Genomic DNA, 22,330 nt, shown 5'->3' with positions numbered 1-22,330 from the left:
TAATAATTACCGAAATACATATATAAAACTCCTACATAGATCCATGCCATAGCAAAGTAGGTTTACTTTTTTCATTTAATATGTTCTATCCTGCTGATACTAAAGTAACGAGACCTTACATTTGTATGGTTCTTTACACAGAATTTCTCACATGGAGCTTTTTTTCTTTTTTTCTTTTTTTTTTTTTGAGATGGAGTTTCGCTCCTGTTACCCAGGCTGGAGTCAATGGCGCAATCTCGGCTCACCACAGCCTCCGCCTCCTGGGTTCAGGCAATTCTCCTGCCTCAGCCTCCTGAGTAGCTGGGATTACAGGCACGCACCACCATGCCCAGCTAATGTTTTGTATTTTTAGTAGAGACGGGGGTTTCACCATGTTGACCAGGATGGTCTCGATCTCTTGACCTTGTGATCCACCCGCCTCGGCCTCCCAAAGTGCACATGGAGCTTTAATGAATTTAATAATGTAGATAAGACACATCATAATATCCCAAAACAAGAAAATTATATGTTATTTTTTCTTGTTTGCTGAGAATTATGTGATTAGCAAATCACATAAATAAGACCATATTTTTTCATGCTAGTACAATGTCCCTTTTTTATATGCTGTAATTGATTTGTCCTCTTATGTGCATCAAGTTATGTTAACATAGAACATATAAAGAAACAAGACCCAGTTCCTGCCATCAAGCAGTTTACAATGCAGCTGGAGTAAAAAGACATTTGCTGACAGAGAGATATAATTGGGCAATGCAATTAATGGCATGGACAAAAAGTGCAGTGCCTGATACAGTGTGTGTTACATCAGAGGCATTCAAGAAATGATGGATGGATGAAGAGATGGATGGATAAATGATGGATGGATGGATGGATGGATGGATAGATGGATGGATGGGGAGATGGATGGATAGATGGATGGATGGATAAATGGATGGATGGACAGGAGGGCAGATGGATTGACAAATTAGTTACCAGAGTAGAAAGGAGAAACGTTCACTGGTCACAGGTAGTCGAATTTCAGTAAATGTCTTTTGAGTATTTTATTGGTCAGTGAATACTTCTAGAGGGAAAGATCGACTAGCCAGGCCTTCAGGTACTTAGAGTAGGGCTTAACTCTGCGGAGAGAAAGAATGAGGGGGTGCCAGGCCTAGTGCTCAGCCTGGACAAAGGCAGAGAGGCAGAAAGTGCAGCCTCTGACTGAGATCTCTAGGAGTAGCCTTCCTAAAGCAAAAGGTTTGATGATGAGATTGTTTTGCAGGTAGAATGGAACTACATCTGACAACAATGTGACAATTAAGCTGATGTATTTAAATAATCCATAAGCACAAGCAGCTATATAAAAGTTTGCATAAAATCATTCATGTGATGATAAAAAATGTTTTAGACAAAAACTGGAAGTATGACCTAGTATTGAATATAAAGTTATGAGACAGTTCAATAAGAAGTGGAGATTTTAAGTACCAACAGGAATTTTAAAGTATTTTTAGAAAGATCTACACATGTAGATATTACTATATCAATCAAGTATTCCTGTACCTAATGGAAATTTCTGAGACAGTTATGTCAAATTCAGCTTTAGATCAATAGGCATGCTGAGACCTAAAAGATTCAAAGACACAAAGGTGGCATAAAAGTCTAGAGGCCTCCAAATATTTCATGGATAAAGTTTAATAAATTTTGTATATGCTAGAAGAAAGGTAATAATTTATGTCTTCTAAGGTAGTCAACCTAATTACTAGATATGTCAGAATATGGCTATCTCTTGTAAGTTCTTCTTGCACTACAAGAAGTCATATACATTGTTACTTCTCTTTAAACCTATTAATTATCTTATGAAAGCAATGATGTCATCACTTAAATGCAAGTGATTAAACAGTGGGGCCCTGGAGAAAAACTATGTGCATTGGAATCTAGTTCAACCACTGACTTGCTAGTTAATCTTGGCTGAGTTTTTGTCTGTTTTTCAGTTTTCTCATTAATGAATGGTGATAATAATGGCACTAACATCTGAAGATTGTCGGGAGGACTAAATGTAAAAATGTAGACATGGAGTAACAATCCATAAATGATAGTCATGTTACTGGTAGTGAATAGATAATGAAAACTGTACACATGTCTTATTTTCTTGACATGATCATGTATTTGTTTTGCTTTATTTTTCAAATCATTGCTGGAAAGATAGCTAGGATCCCACAGGGGTGTATTTGGGGTCTCTACTGAGTGACGTTATAACTCGGCATACGTAATTTAGTGAAACTGACCAGTCTCTTGCTTTCCACAGTGAGCCATCTTTATGGATTTGGACTGATGGACGCAGAAGCCATGGTGATGGAGGCAGAGAAGTGGACCACTGTTCCCCGGCAGCACGTGTGTGTGGAGAGCACAGACCGACAAATCAAGTAATGCTTGCTGCTAGCAAACAGCATGACAATGCCCCAAAATAGAGCAAGCCAGTCAACCGCTCAAGACGGCCCCTTGTTACACATGGAAGCTAAAAGCTTCTGTAGTTTCACTATAATGTGACTATGAAATTGTAATAGAATGTCTAGAATTCTGAGCTATTAAATTCATACTAATATAGCCCAAGAATCCTTAAAAGAAAATCATCTTTGGCTCACGCCTGCAATCCCAGCACTTTGGGAGGCTGAGACAGGAAGATCACAAGGTCAAGAGATTGAAACCATCCTGGCCAACATGGTGAAACCCTATCTCTATTAAAAATAGAAAAATTAGCCGGACGTGAGGGCATGCACCTGTAGTCCCAGCTACTTGGGAGGCTGAGGCAGGAGAATTGCTTTAACCTGGGAGGCGAAGGTTGCAATGAGCCAAGATCTTGCCACTGTACTCCAACCTGGGCAACAGAGTGAGACTCCGTCTCCAAAAACAAAACAAAACAAAAAAAAAGCAAAGAAGAATAGTATCTTTTTAAAAGGGATTGTGGGATATGCTTACCCCTGGGCTCTTGAAAGTTTTCTACTGTCAATATTTCTATTTGATGGTACAAGTGTTCTCCAGAAGTCAGTGTACTTTTAAAGACTGTAACAACTCTTTACAGTGTAATTATCCAAAGAGTGGTGCAAAATGTTCAGTAAATGAGATTGCAGTTTACTCACAGATTTCATGGCCTATTCCGCAGTTTTCGTAGCACAGACTTGGAGGCTGTGCTGACAGCGTTTGCCAACAGGATTCTATCTGAGTAGGCTTATTAGTGTTTTGTTCTTGGCTTCCTGTTCAGTGACTTTTCTCTCTGAAAAACTATTTTTGATCTTTGGTTAATGATGAAACTAGAGTTACTGTATTTCTTGAGAAAATTTGTTAGGAAGCAAAAATAAATCAACTAAAGTTGTTGGGGTTTATTTTCATTCTGCTCTTGTGGCAAAAAATGAGAGAGAAAAAACAAAGGGGTAGAAAGTTAACCAGTGTTTATTGAGCACTTACTATGGGCCATGCCACAGGTAGAAACTTCATGTATGTTTTCCTCTTAAAGCTGTTTAATGACCTGGGTATTATTCTCATTTGACAAATGAGGAAATGGGATAAAAGAATTATTTGTTTATTTATTCACAAACTCATTCACTAAGTATTTTTCTCATACTTACTGAATATCAAGCACTGAGCAAAATATTAGGAATAAAAAGGAGAATAAGTAATGCTTTCTACCACCCTGTGGAGCTTACAGTCTAATGAAGGCATCAAACCAAAAATGTAATAAGTAGATAATTACAAATTATAATCGAATGTCAGAAATTTTAAAAATATAAAAAATAAGAGATAGGGGACATATTTTCACCTATGGCTCCATGAAGGTCTCAGAGAGGGGAAATTTAAGCTTTGACCTTGAAGGAAGAAGACTTAGCCGTAAGGACATCAACAACAACAACAAAAAGTACTCAAGCAGAGTAGTGTGTGCAAAGTCCCCAAGGTGGGAAACTTGAATTACCCCAGAGGTTGAATCTGATGCCATTGTGTACAGCCCCAGTGTTCAAGGGAAGCTGTGGCAAAGGAGGAAGCTAGAGAGGAAGACAGGAACCTGTAGGCAAGAGGGACGAATGTACTGGTGGATTCTAGAACAAGGGATGTGAACCCCCATATGCTAATTCCCAAGCTTCCACTGTACCACAGTGCAGTGGTTCTCATGGTCTGTTTCATAGATCAGCTACATCGCTATCACCTGGGAACTTGTTAGAAATGCAAATTGTTGAGATCCATCCCAGACCTACTCAGTCATACACTCTGGGGCCAGCAATCTGTGTGTTAATAAGGTGATATCAATGCACACTCAAGTTTGAGATCTATCTGCATGAACATGAAAGAACCTCATTCCTTTTTCACCTCTCCCTTGCATCTTTCCCGCTAACTGGTAATCCTTTCAGTGACCCAGTCATTTGGGTGATAGCACGATTGTTCAGTATCCAGCAATCAGCTGCTTGTCTTACATTGTGTATTTATTCCATGCCTCCAGGTTCACTCAGCTGAACTCTGTGATGTCATTTGCTCAAACTCCCTCTCTCTCTGTTGCAGGACAATCCGCCCTAACAGTGCAGTGCGCTCCATCTACAAAGCTTCGGGCTGCTCAGATAACCCCAACCGCCATGTCAACTACCTGGAGCATGTGGTTGTGCGAATCACCATCACTCATCCCCGGAGAGGAGACCTGGCCATCTACCTGACCTCACCCTCGGGAACTAGGTCTCAGCTTTTGGCCAACAGGTACAGCAATGGCCTCTGCCCACCAGTGTAGTAGTCACAGCCAGCGACACACAGCTATTCCTTAGGTGGAAGGGAACAGCTGCTTCTTCCACCTACCCTGGGAACCAGCAGAAGGGGCGTTTAGATGTCACGATCTCACTGCTCATAAATACAGAGTGTAAAGCTGCCTATAATCTGTACACGTAGAGAAGTGGGGCCTTTAATAGTTGGCTAAGAAAAGGATGCAGTAGAAAAATTGAAGGCCACTTGTTCTTTATCCTACAAAAGAACTGCAGTGCACTAACTCCTAAGGCCTCTGAGATCCCCTCCCCCACCATTACATGTCTCCTGCCATTCATTACAGATTAACTAAATTCTCTTTCCCAAGCACTTACTTTCAAAGGTTAAAGGGAATACTATTTTTTTAAAGCAAGTATTAACAAATTTTTCTGCACAAAGCCAGACAGTAAATATATGAAGCTGTGTAAGCCAGGTCTTTATTCCAACTACTCAACTCTGCCTTTCCAGTACGGAAGCCACCTAGACAATATAAATGAATAGGCCTGCCCGTGTGCCAGTCAACTTTACTGACAGACAGGCAGCGGGCCAGATTTGGCCTGAGGACTGTGGTTTGCTGACCCCTGTTTTTAAGGTTGACTCTTTTTTTTTAATTGCATTTTAGGTTTTGGGGTACATGTGAACAACATGCAAGATTGTTGCATAGGTACACACGTGGCAGTGTGATTTGCTGCCTTCCTCCCCCTCACCTATATCTGGCATTTCTCCCCATGCCATCCCCCCAACTCCCCACCCCTCCGCTGTCCCTCCCCTATTTCCCTATTTCCCTCAGCAAATGCAAAAGAACGGAAATCATAACAAGGTTGACTCTTTAGTCTTCATTGTGCTTGAGGGCACTCAGTTTCTCCTGTTGCTCTCCTTCTCCCTGCTTCCTCCAGAATACTCCCTCAGCAGGTAAGTGACTATATTCTGTACAGGCCAAGATCTTGCTAAGAGAAGATAGCCAGAATGTTCTATCACACATTTTCTTTTGCTCCCTGGGTTTTTTGAGTGGCTGGGAGCTTGGGAGAAAGTTATCAGCAAGTGGGACCGAAGAGAGGAGATGTCAGGTTGTCTGACAGCCCTCATTCCCATGGTGGTTCTAAAACACAAACCACAGCCTAAAGCTTCTTTGATTTTTTTTTCCTCCCAGAAGAACATTTAATGAAAGCAAAAACTTTCTTATCAGTGGCATGTATAGTTCAAATGAAAGTCAACCTTTTATGTAGACGTAGCCACTTGTCCACACGCCAGGTGACCATGGCAGTGGTGATCTTTGTTAGAACACTAACAACAGGCCAGAGGTGTTGAGAGGCAAGAGGCCCATGAAAGTCTGCACACCAACAGTGAGACTGAACTTGCCCAGTTGCTTTTAAAAACCGCCAACTTAATCTACTATAGGACAGTTAGAAAATGAAAGAAGAATATAATAGAATCTGAAATCTTTTTTTTTTTCTGAGATGGACTCTTGCTCTGTTGCCCAGTCTAGAGTGCAATGTTGGCACAATGTTATTTCACTGCACCCTCTGCCTCCCAGGTTCAAGGGATTCTCCTGCCTGAGTTGGAATTACAGGCATGTGCCACCACATCCAACTAATGTTTGTATTTTTAGTAGAGATGAGGTTTCACCATGTTGGCCAGGCTGGTCTTGAACTCCCAACCTCAAGTGATCCTCCCTTGGCCTCCCAAAGTGCTAGGATTATAGGCATGGGCCACTGCGCCCAGCCCAGAATCCAGAATCTTCATGTGCATTTTATTTCTGTGCTTAGGCTTGCTGTGTTCTTTCAAACCTAACATCTTCCATTAGTATGTGAGAAACCTGGGTTTAGTACTTTAAATGTGAAGTGTGGCTTTGCCAGAATAAGTGTATGCAGGTGCAAGGAACATAAGGATTCCTCAGCCCAGAATCCCTGGGCATTTCCTCATGTCCTCCTCCCACTGCAGACAAAGAGGCCTCAGCCGGCTGCCTGCAGGGTAATTGCAGCTACCTGCCTGAGTTTTCTTTCCAGCAAGCAAAGCTTCGGATACACAATTACGTGATTAATGAAGGTCTCTCTAGCTGTTGTTGCCGGAGCCAGGGAAGGCCTTTATTTCTTCCTTTTTCTGTTTTCCTTTCTTTACCATTATTCATTTGGGTTTAACTTGAAAATGTATCCTGGTGAAACATTTTTAACTTGAAAACGTAACCTGCTGAAGTCAAAGGTTTGCTTGACATATGTGTGGACCTTATTCCCCGAGCCCCCTCCCTTGCAGAGAAACAGTCCCTCTGCTGTTGCTGTTTGCTTGAAAAACTCAACCTCTTCAGCCTGTCTGGGCTCTTCCTGCATATTTCGCTATTTATTTTTGGCTTCCCCTGAAATGACGTCAGTGAGGAAACTTGTGAGCAGAGGCGCTATGGATTCCATCACAGTTACTTGGTGGATTGCAGTATTGCTGGCTTCAGGCTCACATGCATTCTTCAACAGCTGACATCTGCTTTGCTCTTTGCAAAGTGCTGAACACAAGAGCACTGCGTGACTTGTGTCAGAGAAAAGAAACAGGCATTTCAGACGCTCGGTGACAGGAGCTTCCATAGCGCACCTTGGTCTCCCTCATCAAGACCACCTGGGAATAAAGTTTGCTCCCAGAATGTCTTCTTGGTCTGGAGACATTTCTTCAAGTGCTGCTCTCATTTATCCTCCATCTCATTCCTGAAAATAAGTAGCCACCGAAGAGAAATAGAGAGTGCGGAGATTGGAGGGAGCTGGACACCCCAAGAAATGTAAAGGATGTTACGAATTCATTTGTCTACAAGCTCCCCAGAATTATTGCTCCAAGCAGCTGAGCCTTTCCATGTGAAACAGCTGCGCCAGGTCCCAAAACCACGAATGGCCACCTTCCCGGGCCTGGCTCCCCCAGTCCTGCTGTGCTTGACACTGGTAGCGTCCCTCCTACCGAGGCAGCTCAAGAAAGACAGTTTCTTTTGGCACTCTTTCCATCTGGCGTATGCTGAAGCTTTCATTTCATTAGAGGAAACCTCTACTGAAAACCTCTCAGTCTCTGACCTAGTGGCAAGGAGGCCTCGTGCCTTCTCACCTTGGCCCCAATTCAAAGGACATTCCCAGAATGGAGAGCTGGGAACAAGGGCATAGAAAGGGGTGGCGAGGAGGTGAAGCAAAGGCCTGCTTTGCTCCTGGTGTCCTTCATGTTGGTATGCAAGATAATCCGTCTCCACTGTGGGGAAGGAAAAAATGAAGAGGTCAGGTTTTAGAAGGAATTTGCCAGAGATGATCGGTAACAGCAATAAATACCTCCCCTGCCAGACCTCGTCTTTTTTTCAGAGAAATCAAGATTTCTCAGGAGGACTATTTAAAGCAGTGAACAAAAGTTTTGGTTTTTTTTTTTTTTTTAATAAGGATTCTGAAAAGTTTAAAACAATGTTTCCCTAGCAGAGGTCGTTTGGGATGAAGATGTCGGCTTCTTGTGGCAGAATTTTCCCCATTTTATCTGTCCTACCCCTCTGGGGGCAGGGTGACTCTTTTCATCCAGAATTAGAATTTCCAACACTGCACACTTAACTAGCCTGGCAGCCAATGTGGAAAACTCCCCACGGCCTTTGAAGCAGCTCCCCTGCTCTATGGCTTACTCACAGCAGACTGCGTGTTGGCTCCTGGGAGAAGGAACTAGAATCTGGAGGCTCACTTGGCATCAGCTCTCCTTTGTGATGAAATTACCAGACACCGGACAATGAGGATGAAGCAGAGGGGAGGGTCCAGAGGACAGTGCTCTCCTGTTCAGTACTGACAAAATATGCATCCTAGTTTGGGGACCTGAAACTGTGGTCACTATGGTTGGCTTTCCAGAAGTCCTTATTTGCCTAGATATTTCAGTGAGGAATTCTTCAGAATTGTTTATCCCCTCGCCACAGGAATTCCTTGAGAGTCTGTTTTCTGCAACATTCTGAACATGTTGATGTAGTCTGTGTGGGCCGTCTGGAGCCCCTCAGTGGCTCCCTGTCGTGGCTGATGGGCACTTGCCTGAACTCCCGTGGAGAACAGCTGTTAGAGGAGAAACAGTTTCCCCAAGCATCTGCAGGTGCTAAGCGCTGGAAGGCACTCAGCAGCATTCGGCGCTCCAGTCCAGCTTGAGCTCCGTGCCCCATTAGCCCGGCATGCATGCTCCCCTGGCAAGCCCCGTGGATCATTCAGTGGGTGGGCGCCGTGGGTCAATGGAGAAGTCCTGGAGTGGACTTTCCTTTGTTCTCCCCCTACCCTCCCACCCTCTCAGTTCTCCCCTTGGCCTGTATCCCCTGCCTAACAAAAAGGCAAATTGAATATTCACAGCAAGTTATTTACTTCTATAAAGAGCATGGAGGCCAAGCGTGTAGGGAAAAGCCAGGTGGGCTTGGGTCCTTTGAAAATGTTTTTAGATAAGAGCAACTTCAGATATAAGCCTATATACTATGTCACATTCAAAGTCTGCCTGTGTCAAAATTTTTCAAACACAAGCTTATCCCAGCAGATTCTTTCTTCAACTGCACTTGTTAGAATTATGAAAAGCTGTCTTTCCGCCTCCTCCAAATCTCCCTCATTGAGTTTTAGATTTAGCTTAGATGTACTGGCTCTCCGTTCTAAATTTTGGCCTCTGACTGAAAGCTGAAACTTTGCCTCCCTTTCTAAATTTGATTACAGATGAATATCTGTGCTTCTAATTATGGTCTTAAATAGAGAGAAGGTATACTTTCTAATCTGCAAAACCTATAGGGTCCTATAATTAAATATGTTTTAAATGTAGTGTTTATGTTTTAGTCATTTCTGTCACTTCCCTACCCAAATGTTCAATGACAGACTATTGACATTTGTAAGGCATCGTGGTATATAAATGCGTCTGTGGCTTGCAGTAAAAATTAAACTTTTGCAGTGAATGTTTTACATTCCAGTAACACCCAACCACATGAACCTTCTCCCTTCATTCAAAAGAAGGTACAGCCTTTGGAGTTAGACAGAGCTGGGTTTGTCTTGACTTCACCAGTATCTGTGTTTGAATTTAGAAAATCGAATTTCCTCACTTATAAAATAGATGTAATAGTATATACCTCACAGGGTTGGTGGGTACACATATTAAGATCATGTACAGTTACATTCTTAGCACAGTGCCTAGCATAGTAAGCACTTAATAAGTGGTAACTCTTATTTACACAGTGCTTCTCAAAGCACTTGGTACACGACACTATCAAATGCAGATGGCTGGGCCCCTCTCTTAAAAGTCTAACTCTATCAGTCTGGGGTGAGGTCCAAGGATGTGCCTTTCTAATAAGCTCCCAGGTGATACTGAAGCTGCCTGTCCACAGACCACACTTTAAATAGCAAGGATTTAAAAGATCATCCAGCTTTTTCATACACATTCTTATTACTTTTGTGGCATCAAAAGACTTGGGAGCAGTATGCTGCTGGATGCTGTGCAAGGAAATGACAAAGGGGTTTATAATACAAAACAGATACTTCAGGAAAAGCCATCTACTCTAAAATGATTTAAATCTTCAAGCAGATTAAGTACTTATGTACCCACAAGAAGGAATGCATTTTGGGGTTGGTGAATGAGTTGATAATAGTTTGCATATTGGAAGTTTTTTACCCAAAAAAAAAAAAAACAAAAAACTTATTTTAGGTATTACAGACCTCTAGAACCAGTTCCTTTCTCCTTGATCTTTCTTAAAGAAGCAATTTAGGAAAGAGAGAAAGCAAATAGTATGTTTTAAATACCCTGTATCAGAAGAAATTATTTAAAACTTACAAAAGCCAAACATTTGAAAAAAAAAAAAACAAAAACTCAACTACAGGAGAGCCAAGTGAGTTCTTCCAGCTCTACCTTAAATTGTAATGAACCACTTTAAAAAAATAAAAATAGAAAAGAGAAAGCTTACAGGAATATTGGCCTAATGTCTAGTTCTGTAGTGAACATAAATACCGTTTGAATAGTAGTAGATGATTCTGAAATTAAGATCCATTTACAATTTTAGAAATAATTATATGATAACACATAGCTGTCAGGATTTATAAAACATCTTGTTATTGAGTTGCCGTGACATCATAGAAGAATGCTGTAGCCTTGATACATTGGCTAGACTCTTTAGGAGGAAGGGAGAATAAAGCTTACAGTAATTATATGAGTTATTTCCTGAGTTAATTCCTCAAAAGGATATACTACATTTGATGGCAGTCTTTTTACCAGGCTTCATCCAGAGTAATTTATTTGAAAACCACTCACAGGGATGGGGCTGTGGGGCACCATTTTAATAACTGGATGCATAATTTTTGCCACCACATGCATATATCATTTCATCGAGCAATGATTATGAAGCCAACTTTGACAGGACAGAATTCCGCTGCAAGAGGAGAAGTGGATAAAGGCATGGAGTTAATCTACTTAGGCTTTCAGCACACTAGCTCTGCTTTATTGACATTTTACCCACACTAATAATGTTGGCATGTGTCTAATTTCTTCCCTGTTGGCACAGCACAGACATTCACACTGGGCATTAAACTTTTTAGTTGATAAAAGAAGATCCCACAATTAGAATCTCCTTAGCAGGTGTCCATGGTTTGACACTCGATTGTCTTAAGCAAGTATGTTCTTTGCAATGCAAAGCAAATCTACAAGTTATATTACCTTTTGTTATATGCAGAGATGCAGTTTCTTTAATGTTACTCTGGTAGAAAATAGGAAGTAGGTGAAGTATTGAATCGAAGTCAAAATACACAACGATGTGTATTTATAAAGGACGGAATGAAACTAGAAATGTGAAGCCCAGTTAGTTGACACAACCACCATCGTGCCTGGTTTTTTCCCTATCAACTCTTTCAACAAAGTGTGATGGTGGTGTTTGGCTGCATTTTCATTCCTCTCCTCAACTTTTATATTCACATGAAATTAATGAACATTCCAACTCTGAATAATTTGAAGAGACCAGGGGGTAGAAAACTGCTTAGCCGCATGGACGAAGCCCATTTGTGTTTGGGCTTTGAAACACTTATTTGAATTCTGATTTGTGGATATTTCTTCTTGGCACTCAGTTTATATTTAATTTTTGTTCCCCATGTGATTTGAAAGTGATTGGTAGTAATGGAATGACTTTCAAAGGTGGACAGGAAAGGGTGGAAGGGAAGAAACGTAGGGTCTGCTAATCCAGCCGTCAAATCATCGACCCATGAGTGATTAAAAGTTGGCTGAGGTTTTGGAAACAAGACTGCCCCTCATGTGATGGCAGCTTCAAGTCTCCTTTGTAGTTTTTGGATGTGAGGCAGTGAGCCAAATGTTCTATCTAAACTGTTTGGGAACTGCTTTTAAGTTCGGCACTCTTGAAGAGGTATTATGTGACAAGTTATTGCTTCAGTGCCCTCAGATGGCACCATGGCCCCCATGAAGTAGAGCTTAAGCCGGAGCTGTGGGGATAAAGGGGGGAAGTGGTTCTAAACTGCTTTTCTGCCTCTAGTCATTTCTGTATCAACATATTCCCTATACAACATCTCTCTGTTAGAAAGGGCAGTTTGACAAAGCCTCTCTTGCCCTATCGCTGTTGCCTTTTTGCCCAACGTACACATGTCATGGGTTTTCAGTGAAGGACTCAATGGATTCAAGTTAAGTGTACAATGACACAGCCATTTCTTCTTGTCCAAGTCCAGTCTTAAGCCATAAACTTGTGAAATGAGCCTATTGCGGTTGCTCAGTGGATTGTAGGATCTCCATAAAGTGCACCTTCCTTACTCTATTGAGGTCCGATTCAGGTGGGAAACTATTCATCTAAAAAGTTACCATCTTCATCCTTGTCATCATGAGGCAGAGTTGCCAGATCCAACCTGGTTCCTCACTGAAGCGTCACACTCCTCTATTTTGAGAGGGAATATCCATAAATTATATAGAGATGTTCTAAAAAGAGAGAGAGAGAATAGGCTTTATGTCCAGGTAGAGTTTGAAAATCACCACCTTCCAATTAATCCCGTTATGGAAATTAACAAAACACATTGCATATTCTAAAGATCTGAGATGTCCTCCATTAAAAGGTTCTATTCATCTTTAATTCAGCCTTTCCCAAATTTTTTGACCATGGGACACCCAAGAATGCTGCCCAATAATTTTCATTCTTTTATCTTTCAAGGGTTCAGGAACATACAGCAGGTGATTTTCCTGTTACTGCTTTTCTCTAGGGAACTGCAAAGTGTTAGCCATTTACCTATCACGGTCCAAAATTGTGTTTCTGAACCCTTAAGCTTTAGAATCCTGCTGGCATTTTAGAAAGAGCCTCAGACACACTGATAGAATATGTTTTTTAAAAATAAGAGTTCTACTATATTGTTATAAGAAGATTGAACTAGTTATGTTTAGAAGCACACATTTTCTCTCAATGGGAAGATGTACAGAGAAGGCCAAATTATAACCACCAATTTGCCTGGTAAACTGAGACTAAAGCAAAGAGAGTTGATTGTGTGTTCTGAATAGCTGTCAAACTTCGCTTACCATAGCCTTTATTACCATTTGTCCCCATTGAAGTAGAGAAATATCCCAGTTACTGGACACAATTGCTCCTAAGAAAATTTTAATAGATATTTTTCCTCTCTGCCTCTCTCACTTGCAATTTTTTACCCTTTTTTATTTTTTTTCAGTGAAATAATAGATGTACATAATTTTTTATGTACTATAAAAAAGTACTTGTCCCATCTTTTATTCTCTACTATGTAGGTTTCATCTTTACAGAAAACGTCTTCTATATCTTTTAGATATTTATTTGCGTAGTGAAGTCTATGTTATATACCTGTATAAGTAATATGTTTCTTTTTTTTTTTTTTTTTTAAGACAGAGTTTTACTCTGTCGCCTAAGCTGAAGCGCAGTGGTACGATCTCAGCTCACTGCAACCTCTGCCTCCTGGGTTCAAGAGATTCTTCTGCCTCAGTCTGTCGACTAGCTGGGACTACAAGTACGCCACCATGCCTGGCTAATTTTTGTATTTTTAGTAGAGATGGGTTTCACCATGCAGGGTGGTCTGGAACTCCTCACCTCAGGTGATCTGCCCACCTCAGCCTCCCAAAGTGCTGGGATTACAGGCATGAACCACTGTACCCACTTATTTCTTAGTATACTAATATTATATATTATTAATGTCTCTTTATTCTTGAAAGGAATTCTGTTTGTTTTCTTTCCCTTTGTATTTTATATCTTTCAGGATTCCATTGCAGGAAACAGAATAATTCTATTTCAGGCAGAAAGAGACTGCAAATTAGAAGCTTTGGAAATCATTGGAAGGGCTGAAAGAGCAGGATCTAGGCTGGGATTTCAGGCATAACTCCCTGAGCTGGATAACATTAGTGGGCAGTCTTTTTACTGAAGTATAATTTACCTACAATATAATTCAGTTTTTTAATGTAAATAATTCAGTGAGTTTTGACAAATCTGTTTTGCTGTATAGCCACACATCATTACTTTCAACATATAAAACAATTCCATCACCCTCAGAAATTCTCCATGCCTCTTTTCCCCTCTCCTCCCCAGCCCCTGGCAACCACTGATCTGTTTCTTTACTTATAATTTTGCCCTTTCCAGAATATTATATAAATTGAATCATGCAGTATGTAGTCTTTTGTGTCTGGCTTCTTCACTTACCATAATATTTTTGAAACTCATGCATGTCATGGTATGTATTAGTAATTATTACTGGGTAGTTGTATGGATATACAGCCATGCATTTTTCAACCTGTGATTGAATTCACAGATGCAGAATTTACAGATACAGTGGGCCAACTGTACCATGATTTGTTTACACATTCACCAGTTGATAGACACTGGAGTTGTTTACAGCTTGGGGGGATTATGAACATTCATATGAAGTTTTTCATGTGCGCATATGACTTCATTTATCATGAAGTTTAAATGGGTAGGAGGGGGATTGTTGAGTCTTATGGTGAGTGTGTGTGTCACTTTATAAGAACAGTCAAACTGTTTTCCGGAGCCTGGTATCATTTTGCACTCCCATCAGCAGTGTAAGAGAGCTACAGTTGTTCCACATCTTCAATACTCTACTGTTAATCTTGTAGGTAAAGTCGTAACCTGGTTTTCTGGATCCCCAGTGGGATTTCCCTTCCAGATTTGCTGTTACATTGCCAGCCCCAGTTCTGTTTCTCTGTGGCAAAACGGTGATATATATATATATATATCTGCAAATTAGTGACCTCCAGGATGCAGCTCCAGCACCCAGCTGCACTTGCTAATGAATACCAAAAAAAAAGTGTTGATCGCAGTCTTAACTAGACCCTCACTGGATTTGAAATACTCTACATAACGATGTTTTATGGTTCTCTTTCAGGTTATTTGATCATTCCATGGAAGGATTTAAAAACTGGGAGTTCATGACCATTCATTGCTGGGGAGAACGAGCTGCTGGTGACTGGGTCCTTGAAGTGTATGATACTCCCTCTCAGCTAAGGAACTTTAAGACTCCAGGTGAGAACTCCCTTTCTATACTTTGGTCTACTGTGTAGAAGAAAATGATGGAGTATGTTTTGGCCAAAGAGTGTGTCACACTCACCCACATTAGCATCATCTTTTTTCATGTGATTTCATTTCATGTGTGCTTTGAATTACCTGCACATATTTCAGTTCTCAAGATTACCATTCAAGAGGTAACAATTTAAGGATAGGAAATAAAGAATACATATATTATAGAATAAAACATGACAGGTTTTGATTGATGTTTCAGAATACATGATCCACATTTCTAATCAGCTTTCCAGACTTTCTTTGTAGCAATGAGTTCAGTTGCATAATTTCACAAGAAGAGACAGGCTTCCTTAGTTCTCTATTTCTTTTTAGTTTTCCCTAAATTTACTTTTCAGTGTAGGCAAGACATTGAGCTCGGCCTATGCCAGCTAATCTGGATACCACCAAAGAAAATGATGATGGTATTCCGCCCTGCATGAGCCCAAGAGCCAAGGAAAAAGAAACCCTTCTTGAGATGTAAAACAGAAATTACGATGTTAACAAAGATCTTTTCAGGTAGGCTCAGAGTCTTTCTGCACACAGCCTCTTCCCCGCTTCATGCTAATGTGTGAAGCTTGTTTATAATATAAAATAAGGGAAAGTACAAGGCAACGGTGAGAGACTGTGTCGCCTATTACAGAGCCCTACAGAGTGTGTGGCTCAGCAGTGAATGATCTGTTTGATAATTAACTAGCTTCCCATCCTTCCATGAGCACATCTTCAGCCGTCAGATAAAGTCCTCCTTCTCAATGCTCTATCCAGTCCTCTTTAGAAGAACCAGGCTCGGGGGAAGTTTTAGGACTGGCATCCAGTTCTAGCCCTCTCCAGATTACAGAATGAAGTAACCTACACATTCTGTAATTGTAGGAGTGTATACCATTCAGATGCAGATAGCTGCACAGGACAAAGGAGGCACACAGCAGAACACAGGGATAAAGGACACATTTGCCAGACTGTTGCCTACCACTTTGAGAAAGTTACTCATTCTGAGACGTCCATTGTTGACTGTACATTTTGGCTCTCTCTTTTCCCTCATTCTGTGATGAGGTTCATCTTTGTTGCCACACTGGTCCTGTAATCAGCGAGGTCAAAGCCAGAATGGTGGCCAGGTCACAATGAATCAGAATAAATGGTTTGTTAAAGAGTATCTGTGCCTAGCTCACCTCCAGGATTCAGCCTGGATATAGTGGTTACCAAGGTTTTATCAAGAAAGCAAATATTTGTCAATAGACAGGACTGATAGAGAGAACATTCAGATTATAGAACAGAGTTTCTAGACCCTTTCACCTCTTAGTCATCTACATAGTTCCCAGGACCTTCCTCTCTCCTTTCTTCCTCTTTGCAGTGCATGCTTATTGCCCCTTCCATGAGGATGCACAGATTTATGGCACGTAGGTGAAACGGAAGCCTGGTGACTGGGCTGTGACCTGTTAGCATGCATCACTGCTGGACTCTTATGGGGCAAGAGACTCCAGAGAAATAAACACTGTCAAAAGGAGGCAGTTGTGTACTAAGGAAGGTGCAGACATAAAGAGTACATTATTGAGCATTTTAAACAGTTATAAAACTTACTAAAAGTGACTCTGTTCATGATTACCACCAGACACCAGCAATTCTACTCTCCATGATGCGACTAGGCTCCTCCTAAGGGCTACTGGTTAACCATGCATCGCATCTAAGGATCAGAGGCCATGAATACAAATCCCTCTGCCCTCAAGAAGTTGAGTCTATACGCTTACTATGATTATGTGTGTTTAAAACTCTACAGTAACTCAAATCATCTATAGTTATCTATTTTGTAATATTGGCATCTGTTTATACTATTTAAATGTTCACATTTAACCCTGGTCACCTCCAGTCATTTTAGAGGTATTGAGATGTTCTTTTTATGCCAGAAGAGAGATACCCTAATGCTATTACTGGCCTAGAGATTTTAATAGAAACATAGGGCCTTTGTGTATCTTTCCTTCAACCAACCTTCCATTTCAGGATTAGTTATACCTATAGTAAGGAACTCTGAGTGTCTTGTTTATGGGTGTGTCTGTGCATGCACGAACATGTGTGTCTATATCATTGTTTCTGTGGCGTACAGTCCTATGATAGGTTTCCTCCTCTCTGATTAATAATGGGTTACATCAGTAAGCAAGTAGAAATTCAATTGGATCTGCAGAACTTCCAGCCCAATTAAATGGTAGAATCATCCCCAAATATAGAAGTTCCTGGCTCCAAACTGAATTTATATTTGTTTATTGTTTTATTCCAATTTATTATTACAATACATATCAAGAGTGTTTGGGGTATTGTTTTGGTTTTTGGCACATAAATCTATAGATGCAGATTGCTTTTATGTGTTAGAATGTCGGATAGATTTTTCTCCTGCTGTATTTACACAGCTATTTCATAACATGTTTCGATAATAAATGCAAAATCATCTATAGAATTTAGCAAACAGAAAAGGGGGTAGAGGAGAAAAAAATGATGGCCCAAATATGGCAATTATTTGATGTAAATCATAGTAGAGGTTCTAAGGAAATAAAATTACATAACAAGTGAAATATAAAGAGATGAATTACACAGGAATGATATCCCTAGTGGGCTTATGATGTCCTTCAGAAATGGCACAAAGGGAAATAATCAATTTTGAGACAGCGGTCTTCAAAGCACTTAGAGGGTAAACTTTTACATCCAAAATGATCTTAAATAAAATGAACTAAGTTTTAAGGTGACTGATGATTGGGATGACCTATATTGTCCTTGTATTATATGCTTCATTTGTACACTTGAGAGATGCCATAAGGAAAATGGGCTCTCTTTTGCACTGCTACCTAAAGGCAATCAGATAGGTCGTCAGTTTCCAGCAGTCATTCGCTTCTTGCCACTGCCTAATGCATGCTACTTAGAATGCTGGGCCTGAATAACACCCTGATTGTGAAAAGCATGGTCATTAACAAATAAGTACAAAGAAAAGCTGGCAGAGGGCAAACCAGACATAAACCAATTGTACTGGTCCAATGTGAAAGTCAGAAAAACATACATGCATCACAGAATGTGTTCATTTTTAAAGGTCCGGCTCCTAAACTCATAGAAATGAATAGGAGACAATATTATATATGGTTTAAAAACACAGGATTTGGACTCGGTGTATGTTTTAATATCAGTCTGTCCTCTTACTGCCTTTGAGGAAGTTACCAACCTCTGTGCCTCTGTTTCCTCTTCTATATATTGGGAATGTTTAGTACCTACCTTAGAGTTGTTTTGAACATTGAATGGAATAAAACTCATGAACCACTTAAGTGGGCCAGTGCTTAGCATATAGTAAGCACTTAAAAACATCAAACATCAATTTGATGGTGATGGTAGGTGATGATAGATGAAGGAAACTGATAGCTGAAATCCATTACTCCCTGGGCTGGCCCCAGACCCTAGCCTCTGACCTTGCCTGGATTCCGTGCATTAAGCCAATTTGAGAGGGGTTCTGAGGAGCATCCTGCCTTCCTACCAGCATATGCCTATGTTCTGCTTAAAGTTGATTGCTTTTGAGGTCAGTTTTACTAACTTTAATGAACTAGAGGCATGTTTCCTTTTTTTTAACTTTTTGCATTGAACACAAATTTTATGAAGCAAAGAAATAAGTTAACAAGAACTAAAGTAAAACAAAATGCTCCTTGTGAGTGATCCAAATTCATAGAAGGTGAAACACTGGCCTCAGGTATCCAGGCGTTCTTGACCAGAAAATGCTGTTTTGGGCTAGGCATGGTGGCTCACACCTATGATCCCAGCACTTTGAGAGGCTGAGGCAGGTGGATCACCTGAGGTCAGGAGTTCGAGACCAGCCTGACCAACATGGTGAAACCTTGTGTCTACTAAAAAATACAAAAATTAGCCAAGTGTGGTGGTGGGCGCCTATAATCCCAGCTACTTGGGAGGCTGAAACAGGAGAATCGCTTGAACCTGGGAGGCAGAGGTTGCAGTGAGCCAAGAGTCCACCATTGCGCTCCAGCCTGGGAAACAGAACAAGATAAAAAAATATATATTTTGTACATTGTCCGATAGAACATTCTGCAATGGTGGAAATGCCCTCCAGTAGGGTGGCCACAGGCCACATAAATCTATTGAGCACTGGAAATATGGTCAGTGTCATGGAGAAGCTGAATCTCAAAATTTTTCTTAATTCTAGTTAACATTAAATAATCAAATGTGTAATAGCCATCATATTAGACAGCACAGGACTATAAACTAGTGTAGCGATGTATTCTTATTATTGAATGACTGATATCAGGAATTAGGGAGAACAAAGAGTTGTTCTGTCTCCTTATTAACAAGTCAGATAATGCCAAAAATTTTTTAAAGCTCAAACAAGACTTTTATACCTAGAAAAGCAAAGCCTTCTTATTAAATCCTGGGATTCTCTTAAATATTGGTAATTTGAAATTCAGCCTTTGATCTAGCAATCTGAAGTGTGTTTGTTCCTCAGTCTTCCTATAAATGCTGATTAAATCAAGGCCCCTCCTGTATAGTAGGTGCTCATTCAATATGTGGTACATGAATTGTTAAATAGTTAATTTTGCAAAGGGTGAGAAATAGGCATTTCAAGCTCTGTGTTTGATGTGGGGATTCATACCTATCTGCTTCCCCTGGTTCTGTTGCTTTTTCTTGAGTGAGAAGGACTTAAAGATATTACAAAGCTAGTAAAGATTTGGTCATGCTGTGATTTTTTTTTTATTTCTCAAGGTAAATTGAAAGAATGGTCTTTGGTCCTCTATGGCACCTCCGTGCAGCCATATTCGCCAACCAATGAGTTTCCTAAAGTGGAACGCTTCCGCTATAGCCGAGTTGAAGACCCCACAGATGACTATGGCACAGAGGATTATGCAGGTGAGCTAGCTTCCAGCGGGACACAGCCTAAAGAGAGAAAGCTCATGCGTCATTCCACCATATGCGAGAATGGAATGGAATGGAATGGGAGAATAGAACAAAATAGAACAGAATAATATACCACGTTATGACATATTTTCTTCCATCTTATTTTTATCCCCTTAAATACTTGTATATATCAGTGCACTCATATATTCAAATATCCATATTACAAAGCTAATAGCCCATACTGTGATTATTTATACTCTAATATAGTTAATCCATAATCTGGGACACTGAGCTCGCTTACGGAGTATTACACTATTTTAAACACGGTTTGGATAAACATCATTATTTATCAATCTTTGTCTATATCTTCATTATTTCTTTAGAATAGAGTTCTGTTTTGAGACTTATTGCATCAAAGAGGATAATCAGTTTTAGGGCTTGGAAACATTTTGTCACTTGCTATCCAGACAAGATGTACCAGTCTACACTGTGACCAGCTATGTGACTGTTTGTCACACTCATTTCTGCCAACAGAAAAAAAACTAAAGAAAAAAGGAAAGTAAAAAACAAAGAGGTGAATGTTTTTAAAATATTATAGCTTTGATTGCTTGTCAATCTAAACATTTTTCCTCTGCAGTTCTCTGAATTAAATACAACTGTCTTTTACCCATTTTTCTATTCAAGGTGCAGTAATCCTCTTATCTACTTGTGAACACTCTGTATGTTATTGTCTCTCACATTGTTTCATATTTGCTGAAAACATTCTCACTTATCACTGAGAATGTAAGTTGTGTTTTGCTTTGTGTTGTTTCGACAGAAAAAAAAAAAAACTTGCAGAGGTTGGGGTTTATGGTCTCAGATGTAACACTATGATTTTTTGCTGAAGTTTTATCCTTTAATGTCTGCTGCATATTTGTTTGGTAATTTCTTATTTTTTTACATTTGGCCATTAATTCATCTGGAACTCATTTTGGTTTATGACATATAGTGTCAGCTGAAGCTCTGTCTTTATTTTCCAAACAGACTAAGATCATTGACTGAGTAACTATCCCTTCTTTTTTTAGTAGTTTAGGATGCTTCCTTTATAACAATATAGTAAGTTCTTAGCCCAACATTTTTTCTGGTTCCACCTTTTCTGGTTCATCAATCTAATAATTCTCCAACCAATACCACCCACACTGTTTTATTTTCATTTCATGATGTATTTTTATATTTGTAGAACATCTGCTTCCCATTTCCATAGCAATTATTGCCCTATTATCCTTCCAGATGAATTTTAGCATGATTTTTAAGTCTCCTTTTAAAAGTCTCATTGCAATGTAATTTGAATTTATATGCAATCTCTTGGGAAGAATTGTTTTTACAACATACAATCTTTCCATTTAAAACATAGATCATGTCCCATTTTACTGAAATATTTTAATTTTATGTAGTTTTCTTCTTGTTAGTGTTACACCTAAGTATTTTGGGTCTTGTTGCTCTTATAGTGGAAAATATTCCATGATTTCTAGCTAGTATATGCTGGTGCATAGGAAATCTATTGGTTGTATTTATTTTATATATGGCCACTTTGCTTAATCTGTCATTAATTTATAGGGTTTTCTCAGATGGTTTAGGTACTACAGCCTTATCATCTGCAAATTGGTTTTATAGTCCTTCTGATCATTATTTCTAACTACTGTCTCGTTGCACTGGCTAACACTCCTAGGAGCATTCAGTCCCTCTGAGGTATGGCATATAACACATAATGGACAAAGCTGCTTCTAATGAAGAACTACTTATAGGCCAGGTACAGTGGCTCATGGCTCAAGCCCGTAATCCCAGCACTTTGGGAAGCTGAGGTGGGTGGATAGTCTGAGCTCAGGAGTTTGAGACCAGCCTAGGCAACATGATGAAACCTCATCTCTACTAAAAATACCAAAAAAGAATTAGCTGGGCATGGTGGCATGCACCTGCAATCCCAGCTACTGCAGAGGCTGAGGCACAAGAATCACTTGAACCCAGGAGGTGGAAGTCGTAGTGAGCCAGGATAGCACCACTTCACTCCAGCCTGGGCAACAGAGCAAGACTCTGTCTCCAAAAAAAAAACCTATTTACAAATACAAGTTTAATGTATCGTTAGATGAGAATTATTTTTTATTTCAGTTGAGATTTTCCTCTAAATACTAAAAAGTACTTCATTAACCACCTGAACAAAGTTGTTTTTCTTTTTTTGAG

The 22,330-nt window shown here is 40.0% G+C and overlaps 1 protein-coding gene across 5 annotated transcripts in view; it reads left to right on the top strand.

The window, feature by feature from the left end:
* PCSK5 (proprotein convertase subtilisin/kexin type 5) overlaps positions 1-22,330 on the top strand; it is a 463,699-nt gene that overhangs the window by 264,309 nt on the left and 177,060 nt on the right. For 4 of the 5 annotated variants that reach the window (XR_004272619.1, XM_032290888.1, XM_032290887.1 and 1 more), the window contains exons 11-14: positions 2,279-2,396; positions 4,519-4,707; positions 15,078-15,214; positions 19,982-20,125. Coding sequence is in view for 3 of the 5 variants with exons in the window: in XM_032290888.1 (XP_032146779.1) it covers positions 2,279-2,396; positions 4,519-4,707; positions 15,078-15,214; positions 19,982-20,125 (588 nt within the window). In the remaining 2 variants the exon portion in view is untranslated. Of the gene's footprint in view, positions 1-2,278; positions 2,397-4,518; positions 4,708-15,077; positions 15,215-19,981; positions 20,126-22,330 lie in introns of those variants that run through there. The other variant, XR_004272620.1, reaches the window with a different exon arrangement.

This window comes from Sapajus apella, unplaced genomic scaffold, assembly GCF_009761245.1.
Source record: "Sapajus apella isolate SASKATOON/1434 unplaced genomic scaffold, GSC_monkey_1.0 scaffold24, whole genome shotgun sequence".
Classification (NCBI taxonomy): Eukaryota; Metazoa; Chordata; class Mammalia; order Primates; family Cebidae; genus Sapajus; species Sapajus apella.
This window is presented reverse-complemented; position numbering and strand designations above follow the sequence as displayed.